This window comes from Fukomys damarensis, unplaced genomic scaffold, assembly GCF_012274545.1.
Source record: "Fukomys damarensis isolate Sample0158 unplaced genomic scaffold, DMR_v1.0_HiC HiC_scaffold_2, whole genome shotgun sequence".
NCBI classification, from domain to species: Eukaryota; Metazoa; Chordata; class Mammalia; order Rodentia; family Bathyergidae; genus Fukomys; species Fukomys damarensis.
In genome coordinates, this window is record NW_022900914.1 from 49,560,558 (window position 1) to 49,583,402 (window position 22,845).

Sequence of the window (22,845 nt, forward strand, 5' to 3'; positions counted from 1 at the left end):
GTGTGTAATATGGACACTGCATGAGTAATTTGATGAAATTAAGGAATTTCAGTTATTTCTTTTTAGATATGACAGTGTTACTGTAATCATGTTAAAAATAAAGAGGTCTTATCTTTTAGAGATATATACTAATAATTTTACAGGTGGCATGATTCAGTGTCTGGGATTTGCGTCAACATAATCCATGTGGGCGACAGAGGAACAAGATTGGCATGAGTTTGTTGGTAACTGTTGAAGCTAGATGATGGGTGCGTGGAGAGGATTCTACTACATACTTCTTTTGCATATATTTGAATTCTCCACAATAAAATGCTTACATATTTTCTAAATTGAATAAAAGAATGGGCTCTTTAAAATGTCTCTGGCAAAAGCCAGGCTTAAAAACCTGTGGAAGCTTGATAAAACAGTTAAAGTAATCCCAAACAACTCATTGCAAAGTGACCTTTGTACCACAGTTGGCTTTAAAAAGTAGGGAATTAGAGTTGAAGAAACAGGTCAAGTGGAAAGAAAATCTCCACGTTGGAAAGAGACTTGGGGATTTTCCCTAGGTCTGAGTAGTGGCGTGGCTTCTGGCATCTGTGAGTGCCAGGGGTGGGCACAAGTGCCCTTTTCTCAGATAGGATAAAGCTGAACAGAACCTGGAAAAATCACATGTCACAGAAAGCAGCTCTCTGTCATGTAGATGAGGCCCTGAACTGTGCCTAGTAATTGGTAATTGGGTCACAGACACAGTGGAGGCAGGTCACTGCCCTTATGGTAATAACAGGAGCAGGAGGATGCGACACAAAGCCACCACCAGGGATAGCCAAGGCTTCCAAACCCAAACCATGGAATGTGAGAAGAGCGGCTTCCATCAAGGTGGAGCTGCAAAGACTGAAAACTAAGAGGCCCGATGAAAAGAACAATGACAATCTGCCCTGTTCGTGCCCTGGCCAGAGAATCAGCAGGTCTCAGCCTAGGCTGCATTAGGGTCATCTGGGAGCTTTTAAAAGATTCTAAATCTAGGCTAAATCTCAGTCGAATTACATCAGAATCTCAAGGACTGAGAATCAGACATTAGTATTTTTCTAAAGAAATACACAAACCTTTGAGAAGAAAAATAAATGAGCTGGCCATTCTTTGTGGTTAGATAAGAGCAAAGTCTGAAGACGATATATAAAAATTGTGATCAAAGGGACAGGGAAGCTCCTTTCTTACTGTGCTTATTTTATGTACCATTATCATTACATCGTGCCCTAGTTAGTTTGCTTTCCAGAAAATATTCTCCTTAGGATGTCCTAATTATAAAGATTTTTAAAAACATGTAATGCTTTAAATGCTTAATGTTCTTTAAGGTTAAGGCTATGTTGCCTCTAAACATTTGTTTTAAGAATTATATTTGCGCAAATGTATTTCTTACACGAGGTTAAGTTTACTCACCTAAAATTTGTAAGATATACACACCTATGCTGTGGTCATCCTGTTTGGCCTCACTGAATTTATTGTGTAATTCTCCACTCTACCCCATCATTCTCATCCAAAAGCTTGACTTCCAGGTGTCGATTACAAAGCATCAAGACATGTTTTATGTTTTCTGCCTAAGGCCTGTTTGTAATCAATTTTGTGACTTGAAATGACTCTTAAAAGTAACAGGAACATAGGTTTCTCCTCCATTATCCAGCCAAGCCATTTAGCTTCACAGATAAGTCATATCAGGACCCTGAATTTCCCCACAGAAATTGAAAACCAACGTTAATTCACTAATGAGCCAATTAAAAATGTTCCTAGAGATGCCTGAGGTACTCCCTAGGTTCTGACGGAGTGACTAACTCCCTAGGTTAGTGACAGAGGCACTAAGATATGATTTATGGAAGGAATTTTTTTCAAAGGTGGCATACCTAAGCAAATTCTGGCCTACTCTTACAGTTTATATGGAAAATTCATGCCACATAAAAGCACATGCACAAAAATATGTATGTGAAATAATGCAACAAATTGTTTTTATAGCTGATTTAAGCTATACTATATATGTATGTTCACAAACCAAACGTGGCAGTAAATCTCAACGATTATAAAGTATAAAAGACTGAGTGGGCAGCCATGGGTTGTTTCAACACATATATTGGAGAAGTTTAGAAGGCAACAGGAGGGGGCCAAGGGACAACAGAAACAGTATCTACCTGTTGGGGTATCTGCACACCTGGTGCAGTATCTACCCCAGTTTGGACTCAGAAATTTTTCTTTTTAGTATTCCAGAGATGGTCAGGTCAGAATGATGACTAATGGTAACCAGGTTCACAAGGCTGATAAATACACCTAATGGCCAATTTATTTAATTTACAGTGAGACTTACCACAGTTAGAGAGGCGAGTTACTTTCATCCTCCAACCCTTGTATTCTCCCCTTATAGGCAGATTTAGAGAAAGCCAAATTATCACCAGAAAGTTGCTGAGTATGGTATGAGAATGAGGCACATTAGCCAAGTGATTGAAATGTTGAAAGGCTTAGGAGAAGATATCTGGAAGCCTCTATTCCTGAAGAGAAGGCATGCGTGGCTGACCAGCTGTCTGTGATTCAAAGTCATTCTTTTTGCTGGCCTAGGAAGCTTGGCTACCAGCTTTGGTGATGTAGGACAGTGTGGGCATTTCTGGAGAGCACTCCTTCCCAGAGTGACTAACTGTACCTGGTGTGAATGGGCAGAGGTGTGGCACTCCAGAGAGCTATGACGAATGGAATGGGATGGCCTCTCCTCCCAGGCCCATGCATCACATGAAGGGTCCACTCTGCGGTACCTCATGTCTTCATTCAGGGGTGAGGGAAGCCCACAGCTAAGTGAATGCCATCAGGCAAAGCTGCTGGCAACTCCTGAATGCACTCCTTCAGAGAAAGGCTTCTGGAACCAAACCTTTCTGAAGGCCACTTGTCTGTATGGCCAGGAGGTATTGGTAGTTACCCCATAGGACTGCCATCCATAGGTCTCCCTCAGAATCTGCTGCCATATTCCCATTTTTGCTCTCAGTAGAAGCCTGCTCCTCCACCTGGGTGCCCTCTCTTCTTCTTCTGCCATTCAGAGGTCACTTCTCCATGATGACGCCTCCCTGGGGGCCTAGGTAGTCTCCCACCACTCTTCCTTCTGACTCCCATGGCCCTCGGTATCATCTATCACATAGCAATAATAACAACGGTAGCTAAAGCTCACTGGCACTTTCTTGGTGTCAGGTGCTATACTAAACACTTTTCACATATGATTTCATTTACTCCTCAAATCTATCCCTCAGGTAGATTTGTTATTATTAGCCTTGTACAGGTAAAGACATTGAGACCCTAAGAGAATAAGTAACCTGCCCAAGGTCACACAGTTTATAAGAGACAAGATTTGAAGGTAAGTCCTTTGACCCTTCTGTCTGTGTTCTCACATTTCACTCATACCACCCTGGATTTTAGTTACCTATGTACGCACTTGCCTTTACAACAGATTGGGGTAGGAAAGTCATTCTCCTTGTGACATTTCTCTTTCCTTTTTTTTTGAAGGGCTGTAGAGTGTCACTATAGAGTTCAGGCTGGCCTTGAGCCCCTTATTAGCTCCCACTGACTTCACACTCACACTCCCTCTCCCTTAGTGTCCCAAGTGCTAGGGCCATAGCTGTGCACCACCATGCCAGGCCTCCTTGTGGAATTTTCTTCCTCCTCACACATACACAGTTCCCAAAGCTCACGAGAGCTTAGCCTATGGGAAGCTGAAGCTGGCAGTACCAGATGGGGGCGCTTGACTTTAGCATAAAAAACTGTTGCCAAAGAATTTTCTGAGGGCACAGCTCCTGTAGTCTCTCTAGTTAGAATCAGTGCCAGTTCTGATTCTAACAAGATAGGAGATATAGCTATCAAAACTAATGTGTAGGTCTTGTTTTGATTCTAAGTTGTACAAATCAACCACAAAAAGATGTTTTTAAGACAGTAAAAGAAACTTGAATCAAGTGTAGATATCCAATTTGTTTTAAGGGATTGTTCTCAATTTTGTTGGGGACATAATGGCCTTGTGGATGTATTTACAACAGAAGTCTAATTTCACAGAGATAAGTATTAAAATGTTCACAGAACCTGGGATTATCATTAAAACACTCCAGCAAAAGCAAACAACAAAATTCATAAAAACAAAAAAGAGATAGAAAAATAGAAACCACTGATAAAGCTGAGTAATAGGAACATGAAAATTCATTGTACTATTCATGCTACTTTTTATCTTTAAAAATTTCCATTAAAAGTACACATATATCTATGTATAGATATATAGCTATAGAGATACAGATATAGATTCATAAAAATATGGGTAGGTAAATTAAGTGAAGGTCATGGCATGAAAGTCTGATGATGGGGTTCTTCTTCTTGTGATGCCTGCAACTGAGGGAACCAACCAAAGATGTCTTTGGTGATCTTTCCTGCTGACCTCCCCCTAGGGGTTCTGAGGAGCTCCTAGCCAGTTTTATCCCACCTGAGAGGAGTTCTGAGTGTGGCAGTCCTGACATCTCTCCTAACCTAACTAGTCTTTCTATCACCCTTACTTGCTAACTAATCGGTCTTGCCATCCCAAAGGAACCAAGTTAGATATTGAATGTATAGTACTTTCGTGATGACAGATAGTATGATTATTCCAAACAGTAGATCAGCAGAAGGTGGAAATCAAACAGCCTTAAAAACCTCCATCTGTCCACAGCTCTCCACATAGGATTCCACTTCAAGCAAATAAGACAGCCACAGCCATGGGACCCTGCCTCCCAGCTCAGAATACCAGCAACCCATAGCACTCCCAGTCCACTCTTCCATCACCCTCTCTTCTCAGTTAGGGACCAGCCTGGAGCCTTCTCTGCTCCCTGCTAGAAGCTTCTCCAACTGCACGTAGGACATGGCTCCATACAACAGCCCCTCTCAGGTTTTGTCCCTTTAAACCACTCTCTTCTGGCCTCTCCCTGTCAGCTTTCAAGATGTTCACATCTCTCATCCTCAAAAACAAAGTCCTCTCTTGAACACATGTTATCGTGCTCCCCCCTGCAAACTTCTTCGTAGACCTGTCCCCTAGAACCACCTCTTTGTGACTGTTCTTAGCCCACTGTCTTCTGGCCTCTGACCCCACTGTACCTCCACTGCTCCTGGTGCTCTGTCCTGAGGCTATTCCCTCTGTCTGCCCCTGGCTTCCAGGACAAAGACTTCTCATTTCTCCTAGCTCTCAGGTTTCTCCTCAGTCTTCAGCATTCCTCTCCCTCTGCCCGTTCTTGAATGTTTAGGGCTCTCTTTTTGCTTCACAGACCTCAGGGCAGCCATCTTCTTATCTATGATTTGATTTCCATGTGAATGCGGATGGCTCAGATCTCTGCCTCTCTATTGAACCCAAGACCCCTCCACCCATGTGGTGAACCACTGTAGATGTACACTTGGAGTTCCCTCAAACATAACCTATCTGAAATGGAACTGATCATCAATCACCCCCCCAAATAAATCACAATTACCTAACACTTTTCCTTATCACCCCCTTTGTGTTCCCTAAACTGTGACCCACTTGCTCAGGCAGGGAAGCTGGGCTCTTCCCTATCTTTTCCCTCACATTCTACCTTTTAAAGTATGTTTGAAATCCACTCCTTCTCTCTATCCCACTGCTAACATCTTGATCCAGAGTTTCCTTGTCGCTCCCTTGGACCAGCCGCCTAACTGGGAGAGTTCTGTTTATTTATCCTTTCTCCATACTAAAGCCAGGTGATCTATTTTACACATATATACAATCCTTCACCTTTTCTACCTCAAGCCTTCAGCAGTCCTTAGAAGCGAGTTCTCCCTCCACAGCATGGCCTGCCTAAGACCTGCATGATTGGCTCCTTCCCTTTCTCCATACCCAGACACAGGGATCTTCTGCTTGTTTTATGTGGTTGTTTATCCTGGTGCAGGGACCTCTTCCCCTTACCTACCCTCTCCTGTCTAACTCTGATACCCTCCAGTGTACACTCTCCTTCCTCCTCAAAGCCTTCTTTGATCCCTCCTGTCTGGGTTAGGTGCCCCTACACTGTGCATTTCACAGCTCCTCATTATTAAATGCCTATTTGTTTACCTTTTTGTCCCATTAAACTGAGAGCCCAGCTGAGTAAGGATGGCATTTAAATGCTCTAGCACCTGGCTCAAGGCTTGCAGTTAGTAATCACTTAGTAAATATTAGCTGAACGAATGAGTGAGGTTTGTTGGTGTCCACTTTGAGAAACTTCAGGTGCCCGCTCCCCTTTATACATAGCAATTCCAAAAGGTTGATTCCAGATGGGTGATGAGAGCAGAGGGACGGGAACGCATTCTGATGGGCGTACTCATAAAGTGGGTACTGTGCAAGCTCTTAAATGGGAGCAGGTTTAAGGTTGAGACAGAAAGTTCAAGCTTTCTCCTCCATCCTGCTGGGAGTGAGACAGCATCCTTGTTTGCATGTGGAGAACTACTGAGGGCTTTTGAAAATGTGCTGCTCTGGCTGGACCCAACTAAGGTGACCTACTTCTTATGTGCCTCTTTCTGCCCTTTCCTTGTCATCATAGGAATGTTCTCAGAGCACATATGTCTTATAAGAACCTTCTGGCAAGTTCATGGTCATCGTCTGCTTTGAGGTGAGCCCAGGAGCTTGATTTGGAATTTGTTTTCAGGGCTCTTGGATGTTATTAAGCTCGAGTTATTTCTTTCTTTTTGGGGGGGGTACCGGGGATTGAACTCAGGTCCTTGTGATTGTGAGGCAGGCTCCAGAACCACTGAGCTAAATCCCCAGCCCCATAGCTCTAGTTATTTCTGAGTATCCCCAAAGCGGTTACTTGGGTACACTTGAATGGGTTCCAACCTGGGTCATCCTCCCCACCCCTTCCCTTCTGGTCAGCCAGAAATGGGCTTGAGAGAGAATGAATTTCTGGGCCAATTGTTCATGAGAGGGTGGCTCCCACTCCACCTGACCCAACATTCCCTTCAGGCAAGGTCGTTATCAGCAAACAGCCAGCTAGACAGACAGAGTTAATAAAAATCTATCTTATTAACCGTCTGGCCTACCAGCATTGATCACATTAGAAATGACGCCACACACACAGTGCCCATTATGTGCATGGGACAAGGCTCAGCAGAGCTCAAAAAGCCACTTAAATCTGTGTAGGAGTGACTCCTCTATGTGCCTGAACATCCCCCAAACTAATAACCTCCGACAAAGCACTGCCGGGGAAAATTCCTTGCAGATTTGAGATTTTCACTCTCTTAATCTCCTAGCTCAATAAAGCAAACACTCCCTGCAACAAATTAAATACTTTTATTAAAGTACCCCTTCCTCCATTCTCTTTGATGTGGGTATGGTGGGACCTGGGTGTCTGTGTGAGTGGCTGTCCCTTACTCCCCCAGCATTTCTCTTCTGTTTCTCCAACGAGGCCCAGAATCTACTAGGATTTACTGTTTTAGCTTCTGCAAACTTCAGAGACCAGCTTTCCTGCGATAGGTCCCATAGCCTGTTAGCTGAGGGAAATGTTTTCCATTCTTTTGATGAGGTGACAGGCTCCATTCAAGACTGACCTAAGGGGCTCTATTCTTTCAGTTTACCTAGAAGAGGACCCAACTGGGCTGTTCAGGCCACAGTGGGTTCTCAGCCAGTTGTGGAGGCCTTCTGACTTCACTGGGAGACTTGCTGGTGATAATTTGAAAGGTTAGCTGGAAACTAGATGGGTTTAGCTGGAGAAAAGATTGCAGGAGGGTAGGAAAGAGGTAGAGGAGAGTTGGGGAGGGAAGGTCCTCAGCTGCTTTCTTCTACTGATTCCTGCCCCCCACCTCTGCCACAGGTTGACCCTTAGCCACTCCCCTTTTGGGACCTACCTGGAATTGGATTCAGTCATTTGAATTTCTGGTCATTAATTTATTTTTACTATGGGCTTGAGACGGTTATTATGAGGCTTAGAAAGCCTGCCTTGCCAGGAAACCCACTGCTTTGCAAATGGTAACTGCCCAAAGCCTCTACAGTCTAAAAGGAGCCTCTTTAAAAAAAAAAAAGGGTTTTTTTTGGTTGGTACTGGGGAACAAACTCAGGTCCTTGCATTTGCGAGGCAGGCAGCAGAACCACTGAGTTAAATCCCCAGCCCTCAAAACATTTGATGTATAGTTTATCAGTTTCACGGTTGGGTCTGTTGTGCAGCAGGTTCTGTGGATTCACAGAGAAAACAGAAACAGTGTTTTTTTTAAGGGTGACTTCAGTTCTCTGAGGGCCTGAGGCTCCTCAGTAAGGGCTCCATTATGTGTGCAATGGGCCTACATAGTGGATCTAGTCCTGGCAGTTGTTGCCAGGGGTTCTGGGTACAGAGCCTTCCCAGTGTAGGGGAGAAGGCTCCTTCTCTTTCCTGGGCCTCTGAGAGGAGTTCTCTGATTTCCTCCTCTCTATTGACCCACCTTGGGCAGAAGAAATCTGTTCCCAGGCAAAACAGTGGCTTCAGACTCCAGCTCTTCAGAGGTGCTAAGTCACAGGAGCTCAGACTGTGCCCTGGGCATTTGAAATGTTCTGACCCCTCCTGTCAGCCCTGGATAGATGTCCTGGGCTCTGTAGTTGTCCCCATGTATCTCCAACTCCAGCAGAATTGCCTCTAGACCCATGTCCTCCTCCAAAAGTCAAAATAGTCCCTGAGAGCTGGAGTAGGGCAGGAAATTGGCTGAGAAAATAAGGAATGCATGACAAAGTACATAAACCCTCAAGCTGGGGAGTCAGACAGGCCTGAACTGGATCCAGCTGCCTATTTGCTCTGACTCTTGGCCTTCTGCACCTTGGAATCCTCTCTATAAAATGGGATTATAGTTCTCAACCCTCAGTGAACCCTCTCTGCTCCTTACACTTTTCTCCGTGGCTCCACCTCTAAAGCTCAGTCTGCTTGTCCAGCCTCAGACTCTAACAAGTCCCTTTTCTTCAGTGGTCCACTAGAACTTTCCATTGGATTTTCCCTGATGCTTAGATTTGGTGTGCCTAGCAGACATTCTCCTTCCTCCAGGAAGCCCTCCCTGTCTACCCCAGACTGCTTGGTACTTTCCATCTATAGCGTCTAGTTAAAATCGTTTGACATTAAGAATATATATGCTTATATTTTCAGATTCTTGTGGGTGACCTCTCTACTTGGATTTTCATTTATTTGAGGGTAAAAACAAAGTCATAAGTTTATTTATTCTTTAGTATCCCACAAGTTCTGGACACCAAGAAAGGCATGTGAGAAGGTCTTTGTGACCAGCAAGCTCCTTGCAAGAACCCAAGATATAAGGAACCATATCTCACCAGGAGGGTTGGCCTAATCTTGGCTCTGGGAACACTACAATGAGAAACCCTCCCTGTCCCTCCTTCTGGGGGCTCTACCTCACCTGGCTGACTCCTTCCATTCCATCTGGTCTCCATCGTGCTGCAGAGTATCCATCTCTGTGAAGAGGGTGGGGTTGGGAGCCTCATCTTCCTCCCCCAGGATGTCCTGGAGCTGCTCAGCAGCTGGAGAACCTACAAAAGAACATGGTAGGTCTGCCAAGTGCCCCACAGAGGCAGGAGACCACAAGGCCAACAGTAAGGGAGCAGGAGCCAAAGGTAAGGAAAACTATTTCCTAATTCAGTAAAATGAAGCATAGCTTCTGGGCACATCACTTTGGGTTGAATGTAGACAAGATATTCTTTGAGATAAAGAGATAAAAAAAGATCTGGACTGTATTTACACTACAGGTCTTGTAGCTGATGGTGAAGAAGGATGGAAAATATCCAAAGTCAGGAAAGCAGCAAAAAACAGAAAAATAATAGAAAGTAAAGTGAGAACACTCTGATCCAACTTCAGCATAACAACCCAGAGGGATCTTTTCTCCCGATAGGCCCCAAACAAGTCAACCACCAAAAGTGGTTATGAAGAGGAAGTCAGCCATGTGAGAAGACAGTCTTACTCAAGTCTGCCACATGGACCCACCGTCTCTCTTGGTCTCCTGAGCACCCAGCCTTCTTTCAATGGCCCACTGGAAGTCACCTCCTGGGTGTCGCTTAGGCACCTCAAAGTTCAGCACCTCAATAATGCACATGTATCCTTCCCCAAATATGCTTCTTCCATCTCTGGACCTTCCTCCCTCTTTCCCTCCCTTCCTTTCAGCATTTAGTGAATGCCTACTGTGTGCCAGGCATTGTTCTAGGAGTTGGGAAATAAAGCTGTAAAGAAGACTCATGTGTCTTTGTTCATCTAATCTTATGTTCCAGAGGCAGAAATAGATAATAAACAAGTAAAAAAATCTATAAACCACCATTTCAGGCAACGATAAGTGCTCTGAAAAGACAAGATGACCAACAGAGCTACAGGAGATAGCATACCCAAAAAGGCCTCTCTGAGAAGGGCATTTGAACTGTGACTTGAGCGATTTGAATGAGTCACTTCTGCACATCTGGAAAAAGAGTGCTCCAACTGTTACAAGCACCCAGAGATGGCAATGTGCTTGCTGATCAGTGTGGCTGGAACATGGTGAGCCAAGGGGAGAGAGGGACAGCCTGTACTGAAGTAGTGACCAATGCCTTGGCTACCAGGCATCCCTGTCCACCCCACAGACTGGGCTCCAGGACTTATCATCACCATACCTCTCTTTCCTTCACTTCTACCTCTATATTACAGTTTTCAAGAATACAGTCCATTCTCACCAACCCCATTGCCCTGCCCTGATCAATTTCTCATCAGCAGTCTCCTGGACCTCATTAAGTCTTCCCCTTTATCCTAGTCTCTTACTTCCTCAGTTTACCATTCCTTCCTTCCCTCACTTATTTAACAATAGGCCTCCAATAGACAATAATTTAAAGTTCTTTCTCATCACATTTTTCATTATCTTCCTTTTTGACTTCCCAATAAAAGCAATGCCCAAACAAGAACTCACTGGCCCTGTCTTCCTCTCTGTATCTGAGGGCTCCAGAGGCAAGCAGGGGTGCCCAATAGGCTTCTAATCCATCTAGCAGTGAATATGAATCTCAGAGCTGCCACCTGTGAGTGGGTAAATTCAGTCTGAGTGAACAGGGTTGTTGGGATGAATAAATCAGGTAAGAAGAATAAAACACCTGATATAAGGCTTAGCCTGTAACAGGTCCTCAGCTCTCCTTACCACTAACCCCAGGACCCAGGCTCATGAGCCTTTCTGTAGAAAACCACTCAACTGTACAAAACAGAGGGTTTCTACCCTCTGTGGATCTCAAGGGCAGCAACCTTCCACTCACCCTCGCCACTGCTCATCTCCAGCCCCCTATGCCACTTTTAACTTTTGCTTTTTCAATTAAGTTTTTTGATCCATCTCCTACCCCACTTCATTAAGAAAATAAAGGCCTACAGGCGTGAAGACATCATATTCCCATCTTTTAGTCCTTCTGTATCCTTACCCACATTGCCATAAAAGGAGTCCTTCTTCTGCCTAAATCCTTGGTTTCATCCCTCCCTCTCTGGCTCTTGTTACCTCCTGTTCCTGTCACTGCACACCTACTAGCCACCCACTGCCCTCATTGCCTCTGATTGCACCACCCATCCCAATCCCTAGATAGCAGCAGAGATTGCTTTGAAAACATTTCAAACTTGTTCATATGCTGGACTTCTGGGAGTCATGATGCTCCTTGGGCTGTACCATAAACTACAGCACACGTGAATCAAATAATTTTACTAGCAGAAAACGTCATTAATTTATCTGACTGATGAACCTTACCAGTTCTCCAAGGATCACAGTTCAATGACTACTTTTTTTCTCAGTGCTGAGGATCAAACCGAGAGCCCTTGAGTATGCTAGGGAAGTGCTGTACCACTGAGCCATACCTCTAGCCCTCAATTACTATTTTAAAAACGCTATCATTCAGGTGAAAACCCTTCAGTGGGTCTCCATTGACTAAACCTGGAATTGGGGATATGGCACGAAACATCTTTTGTGAACTTGCCCTAGCCTTCCTTCCTAAGATTTGGTGTGTCCTTCACCCAGCTGCCCTGTAACAGCTGCCCCTGACCCCAGCCTTCCCCAAGCCCAGCCAGGTGGTACCACACACAAGCCCCTGAAGACGACTTGCCACCACTTGGTCCTCTGTGCCTACTATTCTGTAAATCTGGGTTCCCTTTCCCCTTTCCAGGCCAGAGAGAAGGCAAATAAATGGAGCTTATACTGAGAAATGAGACTAGACAGAGCACAACAGGCCAGAAGCAGCCCTGTCTGGTGCCATTACCTGCTCCCTGGAATAGCTGAGCACAGGAGTCCCCGGCACTCGGTGTTGCCTCTGGACCCAGCCTGTTTCTGCTGCTGCCACCTTCACCACTGCTTTCACAAGTCCTCTTCCCCACACAACAAAATCACTTTTGTTCCCAGTTAAGCAGCAAGGGAAGGTGTGGAGGAGGGAATGTGAAGAGGAAGGGGGTGGGGGATGGAGAGAGGGCTCTGTAGAGAGAATAGAGAGGTGGTAAATGTGAAAAAGACTGTGTGAGGAGGGAAAACTACATTAGAGCAAATTAAAGTTGCTACTAATGTGTTTGTGTGTGTGTGTGTGTGTGTGTGTGTGTGAGAGAGAGAGAGAGAGAGAGAGAGAGAGAGAGAGAGAGACAGAGAGAGAGAGGAGAAGAGAGGAGAGGAGAGGAGAGGAGAGGAGAGAGGAGAGAAGAGGAGGAGAGACAGAAAGAAAGAGATATCTCAGGTGCACTGGAGAGAGAAGGGCTCAGTGGCCACAGGAGAAGCTGGAGCAGAAAGCCTGTTCTCCACAGCAACAGGGGTGGTGGCAGCTGAGGGCCTGTGAGAGGACTGGCAGAGCTGCCTGTCTACCCTTCCCCCAGGAGCCTCCCCCCATGCCTGGAGACTCTAGGAGAGCCCAGGCACCAGCTCCTCTCCTCAGGCTCATTTATAAAGGCCGGGTAGGATTGGCCTTGAGACTACCTAGGGTCTCCTTAAGAGCTGTGGATGTAGACACACTGGCTAAAAGTGGCCTGATAGGGCCCTGTTTTCAGCCCCAGTCCCAGGGTAAAGGTGGTACTGTTGGAGGGAAGTGTTTGCTGTGGGGTCTCATATTTCACAGCAAGCAGTGTTTGGTCATTTGTGTTCCAAATAGCATGTCTCTCTTTCTCTCCAAACTTGAAACCCAAACTCCTGGTCTGTTTGTCTACCCCTAAGATAAAGTACCAAATTTACCCCTCGGTGAGTGATTTCTGAGGAGCCATGGCACTGTGGGAACTTGTCACTTCAGGGTGTGTGCTGAACCCCATTGGGAAATTATTTTGCTCCTTTGAGAAACTCCTAATCTCCTGGGTTTGGTTCAGCAAGTGCTTACTGAGTACTTAGAATGTGCCAAGGTTGATTAGAGGTCACTGAGCAGGCAGCTGCTCCATGGAGCTACAAATCCTGAATTCACTAAGTCTTGGAGCTAAGGAGAGGGAGCTTAGTGAAGGTTGAGCCCAAACCCTTCATGTCACAAATGAGAAAAATTCAGATCTAGTTTACATTACGCAAGATCTGCAGGCACCAGCTCAGGTTTGTGGAGAGCCGAAGTCTCCTGACCTCTTCCACTCCACACCGCCCTGTTTGTGGGCTCCAATGGCCACATTTTGTACCTGCGGCTTGAGGATGCCCATTTTAAAGCTGAGAAAACAAGAACAGGTCATATGTAGAATGCTGGACTCCAAGCAAAGCTGCCATCATATAGACACCTTGAAGTAGACTGGCCCAGAAGTTTCCGCCTTGTTGATCAGTGAGGGGCCTGGCTCACTGCGGATCCTGGGTGATATACCTTGCACTGCAGTGTGGCTGAGGATGGCCCAGCTCTGCCTAGTTCTGCTGAGCAGCTATTGCAGTCCATACCAAGTCAGAGGTTTAGGTGACTTCAACACCCAAAGAAAGATTCCCAAGGATGCCAGAGGGACTCTATTAATTTTTTTTTTTTTTTAGACAGGGTCTCACTGTGTAGTTGAGACTGACCTGGAAGTCACTATGTGGCCCAGGCTGGTCTCAAACTCACAGCAATCCTCCTACCTCAGCCTCCCGAGTGCTGGGATTACAGGCATCTGCCACCACGCCTGGCTCTATTAACATTTTTTAAGAGTCCAGACCTGGATTCAACTCTTGATGGTGCTAATTCCTATGAGTAGAATCTTGGCAAATCATTAAGTTCTTTAAGACTCAATTCTCCCCTCTATTAAGTGGGAATAACCATACCTACCTCCCTGGATTGTGGTGGAGATGAAATGAGATGATATACATAAAGTATCTGGCATAATGCTTGGCACACACCAGTCACTCCATAAGTGATGTCGCTATTACTTACGACAAGGGGTAAGGAAGGGGTGACCCTTCCTTTCTTGTTACCAGTCACCAGCCTGCCCCCTCTACACATTCCAGGCTTAATCCTTTCCAGCTTCTAAACTCCTCCTTCCTTTCCCCTGCCCTCCTTCCCTCTCAAAGCCCCTCCCTCTTTCCAACAGAAGGTTTATCTTACTACATGCAGAGCTACTGCATGGGGTTTCTCTATAACACTGTTCTCATGTGCAAGCAGCATGTCACAGCTAATCCGTGTAATGAGAAACGCCATAGGTCACGCTCTTTCTGTGGGAGTTACATTGCATTGACCCAAGAGTAGGTGTGAACTCAGCCAGTAGTTGCTGGGAGAACCATGAGCTGGGCAGGGATGCACACTAAAGAGATACTCAGAACAGTGATTTTACTGGGTGGGGACTGACTAGTTACTGGATGAGCAGAGTACAGAATGACCCAATGGACTGCAAACTGACAGGCGGTATAGTCTTTGAGTTGGAGTGAAGACTCAGGAGGCATTATGATCAACAGAAACTCAGCATCAGACATGGTCTTATGCCCCTCAGCTTTTGGCAAACCCTTCCAGAGACTCCCTCTCTCTTAGGCTCCACACCAGATCGCTACAGTCAGCTTTGTGAGGACAGAGTCTCTGTTGCTCACATCGCACTGCTGACCCCTGACATGGGGTTCACACAGCATGAACACTCAAATATTTGCAGGGTGAGTGAATCTGACGATAACACTCATGAACACGTCAGCTGGGATTAGCTGCAGCAAGAAAGGAGCCAAGAATAAGGAAATAGAGCTGGGCATAGGGTGGTGGGGGTTAGAGCCACTGGGAGTGGCTTAAGGCCAGAGTACTGTGAAATAGGCAACAGAACCTGAGGCATTTGCCAGAACAAAGGCCTTCTTGCCAGTCGTGTGATGTGGGTCTTTGGAAGGGGCTTGGAGGCCTCAATTCTTAGTTTCATGAACACTGAATTCTTTCTCTCTTAAATTGTACATAAACTCCAAACATACTTTCTCAAAGAGGAAGAGGAGAGGATCTGTCCACTTGTGCTTATGGGAATCTCTTGTACAGTAGGAAGTTCTGGAGATGTCTACATGGCCTATATGCAGGCCTATGTGTCTCCACCCCAATAAGGTTGTCTTTGGATAACCCATGACCTAGACTCCTCGCCATAGTTAATTAAACCAGGAGCAGGTAATTGCACAATTGACCCAATCTGGAAACTTTGAATTGAGTCTCTGAGTTAGCTGAGCCTTTGCTGATGTTTTGGGGAGAGGACAACAGATAAACTGGAAGCTAAGGGCACAGCCAGGCAGAAAAGACATGACTGCAGAGGAAGGGGGAATAAAGGTGATCTGGAGGAATAGGAGAAAGAGGCCATGCAGTGGAGACAGGACGTTCATGCTCCACTGAGCCTGGCTCTGCGAGAAACCCTTTTGCATTTATAATTCTGTCACTCTTCTCTATTGCTTGCTTGCTTGCTTGCTTCCTTCCTTCCTTCCTTCCTCCCTTTCCCTCTCCTCTTGCCCAATCCAGCTCAAGATTTCTGATAGTGATAAAATTAACTTCTCAAAAATGAGTCCCCATGTATAAAATTCTAGGGTATGGAGTACCTTCTTAAAAATGTAAGTGTAGTGGTTAAAAAAGAATGCCGAGTCCCTGAGATGAGAATAAGTATACAATAGGAACTTATTTTGCTAAAAAGCACTGACTTTTTACTTGGGCCTGTAGATGCCCAATAAGTAACTAAAAGTATAAAGCTTGGCTTCTCTGTTTTTATTTTGTATCTGTTTTCTTTATCACCTTTAACTTTAGGTCAGATTCATACTCAGTTCTACAAGTAGACACATTAATCAATTAAAGAATGTCTGTGTAAAAACTAGTAATACAAGTTGTATTAGCCCTAAATTTGCCTATTATCTCATTGCTCTTCAAATCTGAGGACACCAAGATAAGAATAACTAAGGTATTTTCAAGATTTTTCAGGGAAATCCACTGCCATCTTTGACAGTGTCCTGGTCCAAATACCCTGTAGCAGCACCTAGAAGTATTCAGCCATTTCTCTAAATCAAAAGTCACCTTGGATTCTAGGAACACAAAAGCTTTGCACACAGATCACCAAGATGAGATCACCCCCAGAAGTGGGAGCAATTGCCCGATGATAGAAATCGAGGCTGCACCTGCTAAGGGAATTGGACTGCCCCCTCTATAAATAAGGACTTCTCCAGAACCAACTCATAGAACCAGAATTAAGATAATGGTCAATCAGATCGCAGTTTGACCAAGACAGTTTAATTATGCATACCTCAAAGTTCTGATCAGTACCCCTGAAGACAGGGCTAAGGGTACCTGGTCCCTTTTGTCTTCCCAATACGGCCATATTGATTACATTTCTTTCCTATGTCACCATGTTTTCCATTTGCTTTTTAGGGTGAGTGGCCAGACCTGATTTGTTGGGAATACCAGAGATGGGCCTCTGGGTCAGGACTCATAAACAGAACAAGAAGGTGCTGGGAACCAGTAAAAGAGTGTAGAATAATGAACGTAATTGTACTGTATACCTAAAATGTACCAATAAACTCAATAATAGAAAAAAATACAGGCAGAGAAGACTAAAGAAAGTGAGGAAAGTCAAGGAAAGACACGTTGACCCTGGCCCTGGAGAAAGGAGGCAGCTTAGCTGGGTCAGAGGATCTGGCAGAGCTTGGAACATGTATGACTTATTCCCCAGTGTGCTCATAGTTGGCACCAACCTGGAAATCTCTGTGTTGTAGGCAAGGGAACTCAACAGAAACTCATTGATAAATTAAAATAGAGTCCCTCAGCCTTTTCCTCCCAAGTGCCCCACAGTACTCTGCTCCTCCAGGCCAGCGAAGGGCATCAAACTCAATGTGAAATCAGACAGGCCTCAATCATTTGTAGAAGGTCTCACAGAGAAAAGAGATGATGATAACCATCTCATTGGCACTCGCCCGTTTCTGGAGCACCAAAATGATAAAAGGCATTATGTACCATGTCCATTATTCATAATTTAGATGTATAAAATGTCAATGAGAGCCTTCCATTCTTGTGTTGCCCTTATCATTTTGTTTTAGTGAATATAGATACAGTAAAGAAATCATTATTAAAACCAAAACAGACAGTTGACGCTTCTTCCTTCTTAGCTAAGTGAGAGCTCAGAATCAGAGCGACAAAGAGATGTAAAGACACCTGGAGGACAATGGAATTGGGTAAGGAGGTACCAAAACTAAGCTAAGAGTCTGAAATTGCAGAGAAAAATGGCCAAGGGGAAATTTCTAGGGGCCAGAAAATTTTAAAGAATATGGATATCCAGGATCTCGTTTTAAAGATTGTGTATCTCTGCAATGTAAAAACCCTACATGGTTCCAAACCTTCAACAAGGCCTGCTACTCCCATATATGCCTTTGATGACCAATTCTGAGGAAACCAAAGAGCAGAACTCCATGCCTGAACACTGGGGAAGAGAGAAGTGAGCAGATACAAGAGGTTTAACATAGGAGAACTGAGCACTCGAGACTGAGACTAGAAGTCTGGAAATTCACTAAGTTAGGAAAAGACACAGATCTCCCCAGAATGTGGTGAGGCTGGAGTCCATCTTAGCTAATTCTCAGGGTATAAGGTTATAAAAACTTTATATTTATTAAGGGCTTTCATTGGTTCTCTTGCACACAAGCTTCCCTTAAAGTCTTAAGATGAATAACTAGGATTCTCCTCTAATAAGGTCTTTCCTTTGTGTTTACTTTTAGGAGAATAGCCCCTGTGCCTGGGAAGAAAATGCTGTACAGTTTGACAATTTCTGGAGATCTAGGGCTTAAAGTATCAAAAGTAAAAAGGAGATTAAACAAAAAGAAAGTAAAAAAAAAAGGCTTTTTTGGACAATTTTAATTTGTCTTTCTGCCCTCCTCACCAGGGAAGGGAGGACATAAAAGGTCTAGAATGCTTCTCATCCCTTTCCCATTCTCTTCTTCTCCCTCTTTATCTTTCTGTGCAAGATCCAAATTGTTAAGTAGACAAAAGTGAGGAAGTCACCTGTTCTAAAGCTTCAAACTCTAACAGAAACCCAATTATTTTTGTTTCTATGTTTGAAAAAGAGCTGCCACCTCCAACTCCTTAGTGGAGGTGATGCTCTAGAGAGAAATGGTCTTCTATCCCAACCCTTACTCTTTATTTCATCAGAATTAGGGAAAGAAAGGCAGTAGAAAATATATTTTTAGTTCTAAAGTTTTGGAACCATGTGAGGCTCCAATATCTGAATAGAAAGCAGCCATTCTCCTTTTATGGTTTATCTTGGGGTAGTATGGATCTTTCAGTGACCTAGAGAAGGTCAATACCTAGAGAACAGAAGAAGGCCTTCATATTTTTTCGTGCCTCTCACATCAGAAGGATTTCATGAGCTTCTCAGCACCAATGAGAGCAGCCAAACAAAGGAATGCCCCACCTGTAGAAAACAAAGACTTTGGCTACATACTCTTAAACTGGATTAATGTGGAAAAAGTGAACCAAGTATCTTTTAAGTGCCTCCCAATCTCATGCATCATATAAAGAATTTAATATCTATATATATCTCACATAGCAACTCATGACAGTCTAGTGGACCAATCTCTCAGTTTGCCTGGGAGTGGTCTGGTTGTAGCACTAAAAGTATTGTCGCCTCATCCTGGGAAAGCCCTTTTTTTTCTGAGAAGACCAAGAGAGTTGACCACCCTACACAGCCTTTTACCTACAGATGAGAATACTGAGATTTTAGGGACCACACACTTAGTTTGGGCTTAGCTAACCTTTTTGGGTCTTGGCTCCCAATTCTTGTTAGCAATCTAGAAAAGCAGAAGTGCAACCACATTTTAAAAGCTGCTTCTAATCCTCTTGTTCCTAATGGCCTCATAAGAGATTTCCAGACTAGAAAGTACATTTTTCCCCTCAGGGTTATTTCCTTTCATTCATCGTATATGCTGTGCTTGAGCCAAAACTTATTGACTGCTAAAAATTGAGTTTCTAAATTATAATCACACTGGAGGAAGGAGTGGTAAGAAAAAAGACAGATAATATATTATATATGTTATATTATTCCCTGTATATGTATTTCTTTCACCATAACCTAATGATGCATCTCAAGGGCCTAGAAAAACAAGAACAATCCAAATTCAGGGCTTATACAAGGAGGGAGATTGTATGAAGTGGAGACCAAAAAAAGAAAGAAAGAAAGAAAGAATCAATGAATCAAAGGGCTGATTCTTTAAAAAATAAACATAATAGACAAACCCTTAGTCTTAGCAAAAAGAGGAAAAAGATGACACAAATCAATGCAATTAGAAATAAAAAGGTAAAATCCCAGAAGACACTACCAAAATCCAGAAAATTATCAGAAAATACTTCACAAACATATATGCCAAAAAATTGGAGAACTCAGAAGAAATGGAGAGATTCTTAGATACATATGACATACTGAAACTGAACCCAGAAGATTTTTAAAAATCTTAAATAATCCAATAACAGGCCATGAAATTAAAATGGTAATAAAAACACTAAAAACTAAGAAAAGTCCAGGACCTGATGGATTCACATTTGAATTCTACAGGAACTTCAGGGAAGATCTAACACCAATACTCCTCAAATCATTTAATGAAATTGAGAGGGAAGCAGTACTTCCAAAATCATTCTCAGAAGCTAACATTATCCTGATCCCTAAACCAGACAAGAATCCAACCAAAAAAAAAAAAGAGAACTACAGGCTAATCTGTCTAATGAACATAGATGCAAAAATCTTTAACAGGATACTGTAAACAGAATACAACAAATCATCAAAAAGATCATATACCACAACCAAGTAAGCATCATCCTAGAGATGCAAGGATGGTTCAACATATATAAATCAATAAATGTAATTCATCACATAAACAGAAGCAGTGATAAAAATTCCATGATTGTTTCAATAGATACAAAAAAAAATCTAATGTTCATTCCTGATTTTAAAAGAACCCTAAAGAAAATATAGAAAGACATAATCTCAATCTGACAAAAGCCATTTATGACCAGTCAATATCATATTAAGTTGGAGAACTGAAAGCTTTCCCTCTAAAATCAAGAAAAAGACAAGGATATCCATTATTACCATTCCTGTTCAACACAGTTCTTGAAACATTAGCTAGAGCAATAAGTCAATAGAAAGAAATAAAAAGGTTATGTATAGAAGTCAAAGTGTCATTGTTTGCAGATGACATGATCCTTTAATTACAAAACCAAAAGACTCCTAGAATTAATAACTAAATTCAGCAATGTATTAGGGTACAAAATAAATACACAGAAATCAGTAGCATTCCTATACACTAATAATGAACTCACTGAAAAAGAGATTAGGAAAACAATACCATTTGCAACAATGTCAAAAAATTTAAATACTTAGAAATTAACCTAATCGAGGAAGTGAAAGACCTCTACAATGAAAATTACATCACTCTGAAAAAGGAAATCAAGGAGGACATCAGAAAATGGAAAGATATCCCCTGTTCCTGGATAGGCATAACAAATATAATCAAAATAGCTATACTTTCAAAAGTTATATATGGATTTAATGCAATCCCAATCAAAATACTGATGGCATTTCTCACAGATCTAAAAACAAATCCTAAAATTAATGTGGAACAAGAAGAGATACAGAATAGCAAACATGATCCTGGATAACAAAAGAAAGGCAGGTGGTATCACAATTCCAGACTTCAAGTTACACTATAAAGCTTACAGTGATTAAAATCCCATGCTACTGACACAAAACAGGCACATGGATCAGTGGAACAGAATAGAAAAAGCAGAAGTACCCCAGGCACATACAGCTATTTAATCTTTGACAAAGGGACCAAAAACATACACTGGAGGAAAGATAGCCTCTTCAATAAATGGTGCTGGAGAACCCGGGTATCTACATGCAGAAGTTTGAGTCTAGACTCATGTATCTCATCATATACTAAACTAAAACGAAAATGAATCAAAGATCTAAATGGTAAAATAGAAACACAACCTGCTGGAAGATAAAATAGGTAGAACTCTTGAAGACATAGATGTAGGCAAGGACTTTTTGAATAGAACACCAGTGGCAAAATTAATATTGAGAATCAACAAATGGAATCATATTAAATGAAACAACACAGCAAAGGAAAAAACCAGCAAAATGAAGAGACAACCAACAGAATGGGAAAATTTTTTGCTAGCTATTCCGTGGACAGAGGACTAACATCTAGAATACATAAAAAAAAAAATTAAACTCCCCCAAATAAAACATAGAATCAAAAACTAGGCAACCAAAATGAAAAGGCACTTCTCAGAAGAAGTACACATGTCCAATTAATACATTTTAAAAGTGTTCAACATCACTTGCTGGCCATTCAAGAAATTTCAAATTAAAACTACTTTGAGAGATCATCTTACCCCAGAAAAAAATGCCTATCTTAAAGAATTCTAATAATAAATGCTGGCGAGGATGTGGAGAAAATACAACTCTTCTACATTGTTGGGAATGTAAACTGGTACAACTGCTATGGAAGTCAATATGGAGATTCCTCAAAAAAACTAAAAACAGAAATTCCATCTCACCCAGCTATTCCCCTTCTAAGCACCTTCCCCAGAAAAGTCAAAATTATCATATTCTGGGGATATATGTATACTCTTATCTATTGCAGCACAATTTTTAATAACCAGATCTTGGAAACAGTATTAATATCCATAAATAGATGAATGGATAAAGAAAATGTGGTATTTATATACAATGGCACACTACTCTGCCATAAAGAAAGATAAGCTCGAGGAATTTGTAAGTAAATGGATGTAACTTGAGAACATAATGTTAAGTTAGACACATAAGCTTAAAAATCAGTTATTCATATATGAGAAAAATACATATGCGAATTTAAGGGGCAAAATGCAAGATAGGTAAGAAGTGAAGAGAGATTCAAGTGGCTCCCCAAAGATATTCTAATCTATTTCATTTACACTACTAGTTTCTCTTAGTTCATTGAAATGGAAAATTTGTGCTAATATCTGTTTGTTTATTCTTTATAAAAGAGAATCTTCTCATCCATGTCTTGTACTCTGAGTACTTTGAAGATAACAATAAACAGTGTTTTAACTATTGTTGTCCTTATTATTTTGTTATGAAATTTTGTCTTATTTTTTCATAAAAGAAAAAATGAAGTTGGACATCTTGTTTATACCACTCACAAAAATTAATTCAACATGGGTTAAAGACTTAATTGTAAGACTCAAAGCCATAAAACTAAAAAGTAACCAGGAAAAAAGTTCCTTGACATTAGTTCTAGCAATTTTTTTTGAATATTACATGAAAAGCACAAGCACCAAAGGAAAAATAAATAAGAAGGACTGCATCAAATTAAAAATATTTTACCCAGAAAAGGTAACAATCAACAAAATATTTCCTACAGGATAAGAGAAAATAATTGTAAACCATATATATAATATGTGGTTAATATCCAAAATATGTAAGGGATTCATACAACTTAATAGTAAAACCACAAATAAACTGATTTTAAAATGGGCAAAGATCT

General features: G+C 42.4%; 1 protein-coding gene across 7 annotated transcripts in view; it reads right to left on the reverse strand.

Annotated features, from left to right (window-relative positions):
* Slc4a5 (solute carrier family 4 member 5) overlaps positions 1 to 22,845 on the reverse strand; it is a 109,663-nt gene that overhangs the window by 50,409 nt on the left and 36,409 nt on the right. For all 7 annotated transcript variants that reach the window (XM_010631549.3, XM_010631550.3, XM_010631544.3 and 4 more), the window contains one exon: positions 9,358 to 9,487. In XM_010631549.3, coding sequence (XP_010629851.1) covers positions 9,358 to 9,487 — 130 coding nt within the window. The remainder of the gene's footprint in view (positions 1 to 9,357; positions 9,488 to 22,845) is intronic.